The sequence below is a fragment of the Anomaloglossus baeobatrachus genome, chromosome 6 (genome assembly GCF_048569485.1).
Source record: "Anomaloglossus baeobatrachus isolate aAnoBae1 chromosome 6, aAnoBae1.hap1, whole genome shotgun sequence".
Classification (NCBI taxonomy): domain Eukaryota; kingdom Metazoa; phylum Chordata; class Amphibia; order Anura; family Aromobatidae; genus Anomaloglossus; species Anomaloglossus baeobatrachus.
Window position 1 is genome coordinate 6,817,349 of NC_134358.1, and position 15,399 is coordinate 6,832,747.

The 15,399-nt window shown below is 54.3% G+C and overlaps 1 protein-coding gene across 1 annotated transcript; it reads right to left on the reverse strand.

The window, feature by feature from the left end:
* LOC142243799 (GDP-L-fucose synthase-like) lies at window positions 1-12,253 on the reverse strand. Its single transcript, XM_075316000.1, has 11 exons — window positions 12,159-12,253; window positions 8,878-9,031; window positions 8,414-8,528; window positions 7,404-7,532; window positions 7,256-7,329; window positions 3,383-3,516; window positions 3,228-3,292; window positions 1,857-1,923; window positions 1,654-1,733; window positions 1,306-1,405; window positions 1-398 (listed from the first exon to the last, which is right to left on the reverse strand). The coding sequence occupies exons 2-11, from the start codon at window positions 9,018-9,020 to the stop codon at window positions 343-345; spliced, it is 963 nt and encodes a 320-aa protein (XP_075172115.1). The 5' UTR covers window positions 9,021-9,031; window positions 12,159-12,253; the 3' UTR covers window positions 1-342.
* Window positions 12,254-15,399: the final 3,146 nt, after the last annotated feature.

A 15,399-nucleotide genomic window follows, 5' to 3' on the forward strand; every position in this document is an offset into this window, starting at 1 on the left:
TCAGCAGAAAAGTTAATTTAATATGTAAAGTCCAGGCTCCGCCCCCATCATGAGCAGAGAGAGCACGGAGCATGTCTCAGCAGTGAGGAGCTGCTGCTGTATTTCGGGTGCTGGCTTCCTTCCTCGCCCCCCGCTGCAGACAATCCTCGTGCCCCCTTTGCTGATCAGTGTTTGCATAGTGTATAAGACGACCCCTCGGCTCCGCTCGCTGCTGCTGCGTGTCCAGAGGCAGATGATGAGGGCGATGATCCTACGGCCGCCACCAGAAACCCAACACCAGAAGATCCTAATAGTCGCCATCATCCGGGCGCATCGCGCGGTTGACGTCTCTCCGGCGTCGGCTCATTTCCGGGCCTCGGCGTAGTTGGCGACAAACCAGTCACATGTTTCCTGGACGGCTGCAGAAAAAGCGCAAAATGTCATCAGTGACGGGAAAGAGCTGCAGCCGATCACCTGCACCAGACCAGACCAGACCACCCCCCCACGAGACCAGACCACCACCCCCCCCCCCCCCCGACACCAGACCACCACCACCCCCCCGACACCAAACCACCACCACCCCCCCGACACCAGACCACCCCCCCCCCCCCCGAGACCAGACCACCCCCCCCCCCCGACACCAGACCCCCCCCCAATGAGACCAGACCCCCCCCCCAATGAGGCCAGACCACCCCCCCCCCGACACCAGACCACCACCACCCCCCCGACACCAGACCCCCCCCCAATGAGACCAGACCCCCCCCCAATGAGGCCAGACCACCCCCCCCCCCCCCGACACCAGACCACCACCACCCCCCCGACACCAGACCACCCCCCCCCCCACCAGACCACCACCACCCCCCCACGAGACCAGACCCCCCCCCCCAATGAGACCAGACCACCCCCCCCACCGAGACCAGGCCACCCCCCCCACCGAGACCAGACCACCACCCCCCCACGAGACCAGACCACCACCCCCCCACGAGACCAGACCCCCCCCCCCACCCCACGAGACCAGACCCGTCTTGACACCAGTGTGAACAGAGCCAACATCATCTTCAGAATGAAAGGCCCTCCCGTTCTGTGTATACAGCTCCTGTGCAGAGTTCTGTGCACTCGCACCCTGCAGTCACTCCGCTCGCTGCCGATAATCTCCTTTATCGCATGTTATGATGATTACTGTTTGCGGTCGTTTCTTCCATCCTACGACTCTCCCTCTGCAGCTTTTACCCTCTAGTCCAGTCTGCAGCCCCCGTTGTTTATCGGACCCGCGCCCCCCGCTGAGGGGGATATCGGACCGGCGCCCCCCGGAGGTGCGTCACTTACCCTGGCTGAACGGTGTGAAGGTGAAGTCGGGGCGGTATCGGCGCAGTTTGCCGTTGCTCGCCGTCTTCTTGAATTGTCCGTCAGATTTTGTGCTGTCAAACTGAGCGAGAGGTTAAGAAAAACGACCGCAGAAAATCGCTAAATACGCATCGTCTGCCTGCCGTGTGCACAATGAAGAGCAGCATCGTGATTACAGCTCTGGGGGAAACTACAGCATAACAACTGTGACTGCAAGAGAAGAAGTGAGTGCAGCTCCGGTATGTGAGGAGGGTGTATCAGTATTGTGATTGCAGCTCTGCAGGCATCTGATGTGTAACAATAGTGAATACAGCTCTGAATCTAGGATACGAGAACGTCCCCCTTGAAGTCCATGGCAGCCACGACGCTCTCTGCCGCCTCCTTTATGGAGACCTCGTCCTCTTCTCCCACTGAAATACAGAGGTTATAACAATCTACACAGAGGCCGAACCCACCCGAGACACACACACACAGCACACACACACACACACACACACACACACACACACACAGGGCACACACACACGCCTCACCGGACAGGATGATTGGGTCCACCTCATCATATTGCCGCAGCACCCAGAGAAAGAGCCGCGCCAGGTCCTGGGGAAAGGAGAGAGTGAGCGCAGCTCTGGAGGAGAATACTGGGGGTAACGCAGGATCAGTAATGTATGTACACAGTGACTGCACCAGCAGAATAGTGAGTGCAGCTCTGGAGTATAATACAGGAGGTAACTCAGGATCAGTAATGTATGTACACAGTGACTGCACCAGCAGAATAGTGAGTGCAGCTCTGGAGTATAATACAGGAGGTAACTCAGGATCAGTAATGTAATGTATGTACACAGTGACTGCACCAGCAGAATAGTGAGTGCAGCTCTGGAGTATAATACAGGAGGTAACTCAGGATCAGTAATGTATGTACACAGTGACTGCACCAGCAGAATAGTGAGTGCAGCTCTGGAGTATAATACAGGAGGTAACTCAGGATCAGTAATGTAATGTATGTACACTGTGACTGCACCAGCAGAATAGTGAGTGCAGCTCCGGAGTATAATACAGGAGGTAACTGAGGATCAGTAATGTAATGTATGTACACTGTGAATGCACCAGCATAATAGTGAGTGCAGCTCTGGAGTATAACAAAGGAGGTAACTCAGGATCAGTAATGTATGTACACAGTGACTGCACCAGCAGAATAGTGAGTGCAGCTCTGGAGTATAATACAGGAGGTAGCTCAGGATCAGTAATGTGTGTACACAGTGACTGCACCAGCAGAATAGTGAGTGCAGCTCTGGAGTATAATACAGGAGGTAACTCAGGATCAGTAATGTAATGTATGTACATAGTGACTGCACCAGCAGAATAGTGAGTGCAGCTCTGGAGTATAATACAGGAGGTAACTCAGGATCAGTAATGTAATGTATACAGTGACTGCACCAGCAGAATAGTGAGTGCAGCTCTGGAGTATAATACAGGGGGTAACTCCGGATCAGTAATATATATACACAGTGACTGCACCAGCAGAATAGTGAGTGCAGCTCTGGAGTATAATACAGGAGGTAACTCAGGATCAGTAATGATTGTACACAGTGACTGCACCAGCAGAATAGTGAGTGCAGCTCTGGAGTATAATACAGGAGGTAACTCAGGATCAGTAATGTATGTACACAGTGACTGCACCAGCAGAATAGTGAGTGCAGCTCTGGAGTATAATACAGGAGGTAACTCAGGATCAGTAATGTAATGTATGTATACAGTGACTGCACCAGCAGAATAGTGAGTGCAGCTCTGGAGTATAATACAGGAGGTAACTCAGGATCAGTAATGTAATGTATGTGCACATAGACTGCACCAGCAGAATAGTCAGTGCAGCTCTGGAGTATAGGGTGTGATTGCTGACTCACCAGTGAGTAGATGAATTGCCTCCGCGGTTTCCCGGTTCCCCATATGGACAGTGCGTTGCCGTTTTCTGGAATAACAATGCACACTCATGTTATTTGCCGTCCGCGGTTTCTTGAGGAGGGGGCGGGGTCAGACGCCGGCGGCCGGAGATACTCACGTTTCGCCTGGTACACTTTGTGGATGAGCCCCGGCAGCACGTGTCCGTCCTCGATGTTGAAGTTATCGTAGGGGCCGAAGACGTTGGTGGGGATGACGGCGGTGAACGTACATCCGTGCTGCTCGCGGTACGCCCTGTGGAGCGGGGGAGGGGAGAGGTGAGTGCAGCCGATTGTGGAGTCAGATTGCGCGGCCAAGGATTACAGACCCCCGAGGCCAGAACAGAGGAACCGCCTGATATCAGGTCATAACAGCCCCTGAGGTCCCTGCACGGTATAAGCCCGCAGCTGCCGTCCCTCCATGGTATAAGCCTGCAGCTGTTGTACGCTCATGGTGTGGAGGTGGCCTAAGCTATAAATTGTTTGTTCAAACCTAATAAGAATATCTGTATGTAAATAATCAAAATGTAGATGTAGTTGTATAAATTATCTGTCTGTCTATATAGCAATTGCACAGACCTATAATATAATTCTAAGCTGTATAGTCATGAAGGGGTTACCAAGGATGAGTGAACAGATGTACAAACAATGAAAGTCTTCATAATGATGCGCAAAGTCCTTATCAGTAGATTCACACAGAATGTGTAATGAAGAGGTGTATTTTACAGCATGCTGGGAAAGATTGGGGAGTGGAGTACTCCCTACTCCCTGTTCTAGTCCCAAGGTCAATGATGCATTCTGTATAATTGAATCTATCCAATACACGGGTTCAGTGGGTGACGCTGGCTCAAAGAACACGTCTTGTGTGATCATTGTCTGATTTATTAAAGGGAAGGTGTCGCGTTCTTTTATTTTTGTATTAAAAATAGTGATTATGAAATAAAGTATTTCTAATACAAAATGAAAAATCGCAGCTTATTTAGTTTTTATTTCTTATTTTACTGGAGGCACTGGGGGCGGCCATGCTGGATCTGCTGTGTGTGTAATGACAGTAACTCCTTCCTTTATGGCAGCCCCTGTGCATAGACTCTGATAGTCGGAATCCGACCCCTAGGCTTATTACAGGAGAGGTCCCTGCGGTGACGCGCCCCCTGGGCTGTCCAGATCACAGCAGAGCGAGGACATCAGCGCCATCTTTCTGCAGCTCACAGCGGTCATGCTGTGTGCGGAACTTTTCCCCCTCTCACCCGTTCGGCCCGTGGGGAGTAGTGTACCGGTGCCCCTCCCCCCGCCGCCGATGCTGCTACCGTCTCTGATAATACCCCCACGCTCTCCCCCCATGGCCTGTCACCTGTCGGCCTGTGTGAGTAGTGTACGGCCCCCCTTCCTTCCCCGGCCGCAGCGGGCGTGCTTGTGTGTGCGTGTGTCAGAGCATTGTGTGTGTGTACTGGCAGAGCAATGTGTGTGCGTGCTTGTGTGTGTGTGTGGCAGAGCATTGTGCGTGCGTGTGGCAGAGCATTTTGTGTGTGTACTGGCAGAGCAATGTGTGTGCGTGCTTGTGTGTGTGTGTGTGGCAGAGCATTGTGCGTGCGTGTGGCAGAGCATTGTGTGTGTACTGGCAGAGCAATGTGTGTGCGTGCTTGTGTGTGTGTGTGGCAGAGCATTGTGTGTGTGTACTGGCAGAGCAATGTGTGTGCGTGCTTGTGTGTGTGTGTGTGGCAGAGCATTGTGCGTGCGTGTGGCAGAGCATTTGTGTGTACTGGCAGAGCAATGTGTGTGCGTGCTTGTGTGTGTGTGGCAGAGCATTGTGCGTGCGTGTGGCAGAGCATTGTGCGTGTGTGCTGGCAGAGCATTGTGTGTGCGTGTGGCAGAGCATTTTGTGTGTGTGCTGGCAGAGCATGGTGCGTGCATGTGGCAGAGCATTTTGTGTGTACTGGCAGAGCAATGTGTGTGCGTGCTTGTGTGTGGCAGAGCATTGTGCATGCATGTGGCAGAGCATTTTGTGTGTGTGCTTGTGTGTGGCAGAGCATTGTGTGTGCGCGCGTGTGTGTGTGTGTGTGGCAGAGCATTGTGTGTGTACTGGCAGAGCATTGCGTGTGCGTGTGGCAGAGCATTTTGTGTGTGTGCTGGCAGAGCAATGTGTATGCGTGTGCGTGTGGTTGAGCATTTTGTGTGTGCTGTCAGAGCATTGTGTGTGCGTGTGTGTGTGGCAGAGCATTTTGTGTGTGTGCTGGCAGAGCAATGTGTGTGCGTGCTTGTGTGTGGCAGAGCATTTTGTGTGTGTGCTGTCAGAGCATTGTGTGTGCGCGTGTGTGTGGCAGAGCATTTTGTGTGTGTGCTGGCAGAGCATTGTGTGTGCGCGTGTGTGTGTGGCAGAGCATTTTGTGTGTGTGGTAGAGCATTTTGTGTGTGTGCTGGCAGAGCAATGTGTGTGTGCGTGCTTGTGTGTGGCAGAGCATTTTGTGTGTGTGGTAGAGCATTTTGTGTGTGTGCTGGCAGAGCATTGGGTGTCCGTGCGTGTGGCAGAGCATTGTGGGTGAGCGTGCAGCAGAACACTGCTCCGCTCTACCCAGCCCCCGCTACTGCCCCCCCCCCCCGCCGTTACCGTCTCTAATGACACCCCCTCCCCTCTACCCAGCCCGCCACTGTGTGTGTGTGTGTGTGTGTGTGTGTGTGTGTGTGTCACTGCATGTGAGTACCTGTGTGTACCGGTGATACTGTCTGCTGAGCGGTGTATCTAATCCTATCCTGTGTGATACTGTCTGCTGAGCGGTGTATCTAATCCTATCCTGTGTGATACTGTCTGCTGAGCTGTGTATCTAATCCTATCACGTGTGATACTGCCTGCTGAGCTGTATCTAATCCTCTCCTGTGTGATACTGTCTGCTGAGCCATGTATCTAATCCTATGATATGTGATACTGTGTGCTGAGCTGTGTATCTAATCCTCTCCTGTGTGATACTGTCTGCTGAGCTGTGTATCTAATCCTATCCTGTGTGATACTGTCTGCTGAGCCGTGTATCTAATCCTGTCCTGTGTGATACTGTCTGCTGAGCTGTGTATCTAATCCTGTCCTGTGTGCTACTGTCTGCTGAGCTGTGTATCTAATCCTCTCCTGTGTGATACTGTCTGCTGAGCCGTGTATCTAATCCTGTCCTGTGTGATACTGTCTGCTGAGCCGTGTATCTAATCCTCTCCTGTGTGATACTGTCTGCTGAGCTGTGTATCTAATCCTCTCCTGTGTGATACTGTCTGCTGAGCGGTGTATCTAATCCTATCCTGTGTGATACTGTCTGCTGAGCGGTGTATCTAATCCTATCCTGTGTGATACAGTCTGCTGAGCTGTGTATCTAATCCTATCCTGTGTGATACTGTCTGCTGAGCGGTGTATCTAATCCTATCCTGTGTGATACAGTCTGCTGAGCTGTGTATCTAATCCTATCACGTGTGATACTGCCTGCTCAGCTGTATCTAATCCTCTCCTGTGTGATACTGTCTGCTGAGCTGTATCTAATCCTCTCCTGTGTGATACTGTCTGCTGAGCCATGTATCTAATCCTATGATATGTGATACTGTGTGCTGAGCTGTATCTAATCCTCTCCTGTGTGATACTGTCTGCTGAGCTGTATCTAATCCTATCCTGTGTGATACTGTCTGCTGAGCCATGTATCTAATCCTATGATATGTGATACTGTGTGCTGAGCTGTATCTAATCCTATCCTGTGTGATACCGTCTGCTGAGCTGTGCATCTAATCCTATCCTGTGTGATACGACACCTTCCCTTTAACATCAGCTCTGATATACAGCTCATACGGCACCGGCCTCTCGATATCCTGAATGAAGATACCATTAGCCATCTTCAACTAATACCTTGACAATGGCAGCAGCCCCCTCTCCCCAGACTGAAGGGTCTGCAGCCACAGGCGGCCGGGCTTTCCCAGTGACCCCCGCACAGCCCCTCCCCCGCACGCTATCACCATGGCCGTGGCGTTACCTGTTCTGGACGTCAATCATCCTCTTGGCATAGGAATAGCCGAAGTTGGAGCTGTGCGGGGGTCCGAGGTGAATCTGCAGAGAAGACTGTGGTGAGCGCAGAAAAGGGGCGTTATATCGTGGAGGGGGGGGGGGGGGTCTCTGCTTACCATGGTCTCATCAATGGGGTAGGTGGTCTTGTCTGGGAAGATGCAGGTGGAGAGGCAGGAGACCACCTTCTGGACCCCCAGCTCATACGAGGTGTGCAGCACATTGTCATTAATGTGGAGGTTATTTCTCTAGGGAAAAAGGGAAGGTCAGCTCCGGAGGGAACAACGCATGTAAGCTGCATTCACCACGGGTATCCACCAGTCACCTCCAGAGCTGCATTCACCACAGTCATCCTCCAGTCACCTCCAGAGCTGCATTCACCACAGTTATCCTCCAGTCACCTTCAGAGCTGCATTCACCACAGTCATCCTCCAGTCACCTCCAGAGCTGCATTCACCACAGTTATCCTCCAGTCACCTTCAGAGCTGCATTCACCACAGTTATCCTCCAGTCACCTCCAGAGCTGCATTCACCACAGTTATCCTCCAGTCACCTTCAGAGCTGCAGTCACCATAGTTATCTTCAAGTCACCTCCAGAGCTGTATTCACCAGTTATCCTCCAGAGCTGCATTCACCACAGTCATCCTCCAGAGCTGTATTCACCAGTTATCCTCCAGAGCTGCATTCACCACAGTCATCCTCCAGAGCTGCATTCACCACAGTCATCCTCCAGAGCTGCATTCACCACAGTCATCCTCCAGAGCTGCATTCACCACAGTCATCCTCCAGAGCTGCATTCACCACAGTCATCCTCCAGAGCTGCATTCACCACAGTCATCCTCCAGAGCTGCATTCACCACAGTCATCCTCCAGAGCTGCAGGTTACCATTTTCCTAAGATTTCGTCGGGCATCACAGTTAACCCTTTCGGGGGTCGGCGTCTGTGGCGCGCGCTCTGCTGTGATGCATTCTGGTAGTTGTAGTGCTATCACACACCAGATAATACATGCTTAGTTGGGGTCAGGCAGCAGTATTGTGAGTGCAGCTCTGGAGGTGACTGCAGGAGAAGACATGACGGAAGGAGGACCCTGGAGCTGCTACTACAACCCCCATCAGGTCACACGTCTTACCAGGAAATCCAGGTTATACTTCATATTCCGGAAGAGTCCGCCCACCATGGCCGCCAGGTGGATGACGTGGGTGGGTCTGTGCTTCTCAAACAGCGCCCGAGTGTCTGCAGCGTCCCTGCAAGAAGGAGGAGAAGCAGCGGATGAGGGAGGAGGACGGCCACCCCGCCACAGCACCCCGCCACAGCACCCCGCCACCCCGCCACAGCACCCCGCCACCCCGCCACAGCACCCCGCCACCCCGCCACAGCACCCCGCCACCCCGCCACAGCACCCCGCCACCCCGCCACAGCACTCCGCCACCCCGCCACCCGTCCGGCCTCATTCACACCGAAACCAGGAGGAGCCAAAACACAGAGCCAAGGACGGTCCATGACACTGTAACCTCCACTGGAGGCGGGAGGGAGGGAGGCCCGACGGCCCGTGCCGACACAACAGAGGAGCGGAGGGTGAGGTTTTGCACTCACGTGAGGTCGGCGTCCTTGGAGGACAGGAAGATCCATTCCTCGTCCTCTCGTCCTTCTCCATCTGCCACAATCTTCTGGATCGCTCTCCCCACCAGCCCCGAGCCCCCCGTCACCAGGATCCGCCGCGCTTTATTCTCTGTCATAGTGATTTACCCTGGGGAGAAAAAAAAAAAAAAATCAAAGCCAAATCACTCCCCAGCACCCGCCGCATCTCGCATCACTCCCCCCCCAGCACTCGCCGCATCTCGCATCACTCCCCCCCAGCACCCGCCGCATCTCGCATCACTCCCCCCCAGCACCCTCCTCACTCCCCCCCCCCCCCAGCACCCTCCTCACTCCCCCCCCCAGCACCCAGCACCCTCCTCACTCCCCCCCCCACTTCCAAGGGAAGTCCGTGTTCCAGCCGTCATTAACCCCTCCTTACCCCGATTCCTGCTGCACCAGGGTAATCGGGATGAGCCGGGTAAAGTGCTGGGATTGCCACATCTCGTTGATGCGACAATCCTGGGCGGCTGCAGGCTGCTATTTTTAGGCTGGGGGGACCCAATAATTATGTATCTCCTCTGTCTGAAAGCCCGATAGCTGGGGGCTGCTATTCTATCATGGCTGGGCAATAAAATTGGGGGGAAACCGCGCGCTGTTCTTTCTAATTAGTAATTTAAACACATTTTTAAAGATCCGCATGCGGTTCCTCTTATTTTGATACGCAGCCAAGATAAGCGCAGGGCTGGGGGCTGCGCCTGTGGCTTTACCTGTGCTGGTATCATAATAAGGGGGGGCTACACCAAGATTCACAATTATTACTTTACACCCCACTTCAGGGACTCGGGCAGCAAGTGTGAGGGCAACCAATCACAGAGGCTGGCACCGAGGGTGGGCGGGGGAAGCAGTGAATATTCATGAGTAACAGCTCACAGCCTCCTCCCCCCCAGGAATGGGCGATACCAGAGAGTAATAGCTCACAGCCAGCTCACAGCCTCCACCCCCAGGAATGGCCGATACCAGGGAGTAACAGCTCACAGCCTCCTCTCCCCCAGGAATGGGCGATACCAGAGAGTAATAGCTCACAGCCTCCTCCCCCCCAGTAATGGCTGATACCAGGGAGAAATAGCTCACAGCCTCCACCCCCCCCAGTAATGGCTGATACCAGGGAGTAATAGCTCACAGCCTCCCCCCCCCAGGAATGGCCGATACCAGGGAGTAATAGCTCACAGCCTCCTCCCCCCCAGGAATGGCCGATACCAGGGAGTAATAGCTCACAGCCTCCTCCCCCAGTAATGGCTGATACCAGGGAGTAATAGCTCACAGCCTCCTCCCCCAGTAATGGCTGATACCAGGGAGTAATAGCTCACAGCCTCCTCCCCCAGTAATGGCTGATACCAGGGAGTAATAGCTCACAGCCTCCTCCCCCAGTAATGGCTGATACCAGGGAGTAATAGCTCACAGCCTCCTCCCCCCCAGGAATGGCCGATACCAGGGAGTAATAGCTCACAGCCTCCTCCCCCCCAGGAATGGCCGATACCAGGGAGTAATAGCTCACAGCCTCCTCCCCCAGTAATGGCTGATACCAGGGAGTAATAGCTCACAGCCTCCCCCCCCCCAGGAATGGCCGATACCAGGAAGTAATAGCTCACAGCCTCCTCCCCCAGTAATGGCTGATACCAGGGAGTAATAGCTCACAGTCTCCTCCCCCAGTAATGGCTGATACCAGGGAGTAATAGCTCACAGCCTCCTCCCCCAGTAATGGCTGATACCAGGGAGTAATAGCTCACAGCCTCCTCCCCCAGTAATGGCTGATACCAGGGAGTAATAGCTCACAGCCTCCTCCCCAAGTAATGGCTGATACCAGGGGGTAATAGCTCACAGCCTCCTCCCCAAGTAATGGCTGATACCAGGGAGTAATAGCTCACAGCCTCCTCCCCCAGTAATGGCTGATACCAGGGAGTAATAGCTCACAGCCTCCTCCCCCAGTAATGGCTGATACCAGGGAGTAATAGCTCACAGCCTCCTCCCCCAGTAATGGCTGATACCAGGGAGTAATAGCTCACAGCCTCCTCCCCCCCCCAGCAATGGCTGCTACCAGGGAGTAACAGCTCACAGCCTCCTCCCCCAGGAATGGCTGATACCAGGGAGTAACAGCTCACAGCCTCCTCCCCCCCCCCAGGAATGGCCGATACCAGGGAGTAACAGCTCACAGCCTCCTCCCCCCCCAGGAATGGCTGATACCAGGGAGTAATAGCACACAGCCTCCTCCCCCAGGAATGGCTGATACCAGGGAGTAATAGCTCACAGCCTCCTCCCCCAGGAATGGCTGATACTAGGGAGTAACAGCTCACAGCCTCCTCCCCCCCCCAGGAATGGCCGATACCAGGGAGTAACAGCTCACAGCCTCCTCCCCCCCCAGGAATGGCTGATACCAGGGAGTAATAGCTCACAGCCTCCTCCCCCCCCAGGAATGGCTGATACCAGGGAGTAATAGCACACAGCCTCCTCCCCCAGGAATGGCTGATACCAGGAAGTAATAGCACACAGCCTCCTCCCCCAGGAATGGCTGATACCAGGGAGTAATAGCTCACAGCCTCCTCCCCCCAGTAATGGCTGATACCAGGGAGTAATAGCTCACAGCCTCCTCCCCCAGGAATGGCTGATACCAGGGAGTAATAGCTCACAGCCTCCTCCCCCAGGAATGGCTGATACCAGGGAGTAACAGCTCACAGCCTCCTCCCCCAGTAATGGCTGATACCAGGGAGTAATAGCACACAGCCTCCCCCCCCAGGAATGGCCGATACCAGGGAGTAACAGCTCACAGCCTCCTCCCCCCCCAGGAATGGCTGATACCAGGGAGTAATAGCTCACAGCCTCCTCCCCCCCCAGGAATGGCCGATACCAGGGAGTAATAGCACACAGCCTCCTCCCCCAGGAATGGCTGATACCAGGGAGTAATAGCACACAGCCTCCTCCCCCAGGAATGGCTGATACCAGGGAGTAATAGCTCACAGCCTCCTCCCCCCAGTAATGGCTGATACCAGGGAGTAATAGCTCACAGCCTCCTCCCCCAGTAATGGCTGATACCAGGGAGTAATAGCTCACAGCCTCCCCCCCCAGGAATGGCTGGAGATGGAGGTTAGGTGATTGTATAATACTCCTATATCAGTGTAATCCTCTCCGGCCGTAAAATAAACGCGACGTGTGAATTATACGTAGACTTCCCGATGACCCTTCCTGTAGTGGAGGCGGCTGATAGCAGAGAGCAGTAGCGCTCCCCGGGGTCCGCTCCTCACCTGCTCTGGTCCCGTCATTCATCTGTACAGGGCACGTCCGGGAGTGACGTGTCCAGTGCATGCCGGGAGATGTAGTCCGGACACACCCACCAATCATGCACCCCTGCACTGCCGGACAGAAATGAGCGACAGAAACAAACCTGCCGCTGATAATGCAACGTATCCCCATGAAGTAATGCATGTCCCCGTGCACACCCCCCTACATACAGCCCCGCCCCCTGGTGATGACATCACGATGTAATGCCATGTGACCAGCAGAACAACCACACCCCCTACATACAGCCCCGCCCCCTGGTGATGACGTCACAGAGGTAATGCCATGTGACCAGCAGTAGACCACACCCCCTATATACTGCCCCGCCCCCTGGTGATGACATCACATAGGCAATGCCATGTGACCAGCAGTAGACCACACCCCTATATAAGCCCCGCCCCTGGTGATGACATCACGATGTAATGCCATGTGACCTGACAGGAGACCACACCCGCTACATACAGCCCCGCCCCCTGGTGATGACATCACATAGGCAATGCCATGTGACCAGCAGTAGACCACACCCCTATATAAGCCCCGCCCCTGGTGATGACGTCGCTGGTGTAATCGGTGGTGCCGTGTAGTCGGTGATCGCGCCGGGACGCTGCCGCCGTCAGTGGGGTCCGGAGGTGTCGCACGCGCTTATTTGCGGCTTGTAGATTTGATGCAGAGCGAGTTCTTGCAGCTTTTCTTCCCAGTCACACTCTAGAAAAACACAGGGATAAAATGATTGCGTTTTTTGCTGCGGTTTTTGAAGATTTTTTTGCTGCGTTTTTTTAAGCTTTTTTCTGCGTTTTTAGACCGCAGTGACTGCTATAGAGGTAGATAATAAAAGGCTGTTTGGCCTCCGTGTCACGGCCTGATGTGATCTGGGGGGATCAGAAGGTCACGGCGCATTGTAGATCTCAGATCCGGTTTATTTCTGGTCCTTTCCCCTGAGTTGGGCATAAGGCCGCTTTCACACTGCGTTTTGCCTGACGTTCACAGGTCCCGTCAGGGCATCCGTCCGCCCCTCCCCCACCCCGCAAGGCGTGTTTCGGACGCATGCGCCGGCGGGCCATTGCGTGTATGGAGCAGCCTCCGGTAGCGTGTGCTCTGTCTTGCACTATATTCGGGCACATACGTGTTCTGCAGACACACACATAGTCGATTACGTCTCAGTGTCCGTCTGCAGAACACGTATGTGCCCGAAAATAGTGCAAGACAGAGCACACGCTACCGCAGTCTGCTCCATACAGGCAATGGCCCCGCCGGCGCATGCGTCCGAAACACGCTTTGCGGGGTGGGGGAGGGCCGGGCTGCTCGGATCTGATCCACGGTGGCTCGAGGGTCTCCGGACTCAGGGGTCGTGCGGCCACTCAAATGAAGGGGGTATTTACAGGGGATTATAGAGTTGTGACGCCAGCCGTGGTGTGTGGTAATTGGGAGTACCACCGCTGCACATGGGAGTACCCGGGGGTGATGGAATGGGCAGCAAGATTTTAGAACCCTCCACGGGTAGGGGGATGCCCCGGGACTCAGTGAGGGGTGCGTGGGGTGCAGGGATCACTCGTACTCAGTCCATTAAACAGACGCTGACAACCGGGTAAACCAAATCTCTGGACACCGCTGCCGCTGAGGGGAGCTCGTCCGGGTCCCATCCCCAATGGTGCTGCCTGGTGATCCATGACCTGCCTCCGGGCACTAAGTTTACTTCTCTGTTGGTCCCGGTAGTATGGAACTTGCCGGGTCCCGCTCCCCACTATGGGTAAGTGTGGGAACTTGCTCTCAGGGCTCACGCTTGGGATTTTCTGGACCGTTTGGATGGAAAGTCCTATCCCCCGATTCTGGAGCGAGTGGGGAGCAAATCTTCAAAACTCCGGTCTCCACGGGTGAATTATCGGGTTGCGTGCAACTACTCCCCAACCTTGGGTCCACGTACCCCGTCGTGGCTTGGTCCCAGCCCAGTGATGGTGCAAGGCCGCCGGCTATCCTCGACAGATCCGTGCCCCTTGCCACAATCCCCTGCGACCAGGGGTCAAGCTCCTCTAGGCCCAGATCACAGTCTGCCATGATGGGGACATCTATATCAGGATGGGGCCATTATGGGGACATCTATACCTGGATGGGGCAATGATGGGGACACGTATACCATGATGTGGCCATGATTGGAACACGTATACCAGGATGGGGCCATTATGGGGGCATCTATACCAGGATGGGGTTATTATGGGGACATCTATACCAGGATGAGGCCCTTATGGGGACATCTATACCAGGATGGGGCCATTATGGGGACATCTATACCAGGATGGGGCCATTATGGGGACATCTATACCAGGATGGGGCCATTATGGGGACATCTATACCAGGATGGGGCAATGATGGTGACACGTATACCAGGATGGTGCCATTATGGGGACACGCATACCAGGATGGGGCCATGATGGGGACACGTATACCAGGATGGGGCCATGATTGGGACACGTATACCAGGATGGTGCCATTATGGGGACACGCATACCAGGATGGGGCCATGATGGGGACACGTTATACCAGGATGGGGCCATGATGGGGACATGTATACCAGGATGGGGCCATGATGGGGACACGTATACCAGGATGGGGCCATGATTGGGACACGTATATCAGGATGGGGCCATGATGGGGACACATATACCAGGATGGGGCCATGATGGGGACACGTATACCAGGATGGGGCCATGATGGGGACACGTATACCAGGATGGGGCCATATATTATAGGATAAAGCCATGATGAAGTCATACACCAGGATGAGGAACATATTTACCAGGAAGTGGCCCAGGATGGGGGGCATTAGTACAGGATGGGGTAAGTGCTACACAATGAAGGGTGGGGGGGAATCATAAATCTTTGTATAATTTAGAAGTCTACAAGGGCCCATACTTCTGAACAACGTGTGGGGACGGGGGGACGGCTGTAACCTAGCACCGGGGCCCATTGGACTCTAGTTACGCCACTGCCCAAAAGCATCACAAAGATCGTCTGGTGACGGCTCTTGCAGTCTTTATCCCCCATTTCTTGGAGATGGCTGACCGTCCTCCTAAACAAGCCCCTGTACCTTGTCCCCCCACCTCACGCCGTGGTGGGGTGTAAGCGCTCATGAGCAGGGTTGTCTTTATTTTTGCTTTAATTATTGTATCTTCTATAACTGTCACTTATATTTGTATATAAACCTCTCAATTG

Bases quoted from the DNA above. Each gene is read 5' to 3' on its own strand.
- LOC142243799 (XM_075316000.1), bottom strand. From the start codon at position 9,020: ATGACAGAGAATAAAGCGCGGCGGATCCTGGTGACGGGGGGCTCGGGG. The intron at 8,529-8,877 runs GTGAGTGCAAAA...TCCTTCTTGCAG, and splicing joins TCCAAGGACGCCGACCTCAC to GGACGCTGCAGACACTCGGG. The intron at 1,924-3,227 runs GTGAGTCAGCAA...TCCTTTCCCCAG, and splicing joins GGCAATTCATCTACTCACTG to GACCTGGCGCGGCTCTTTCT.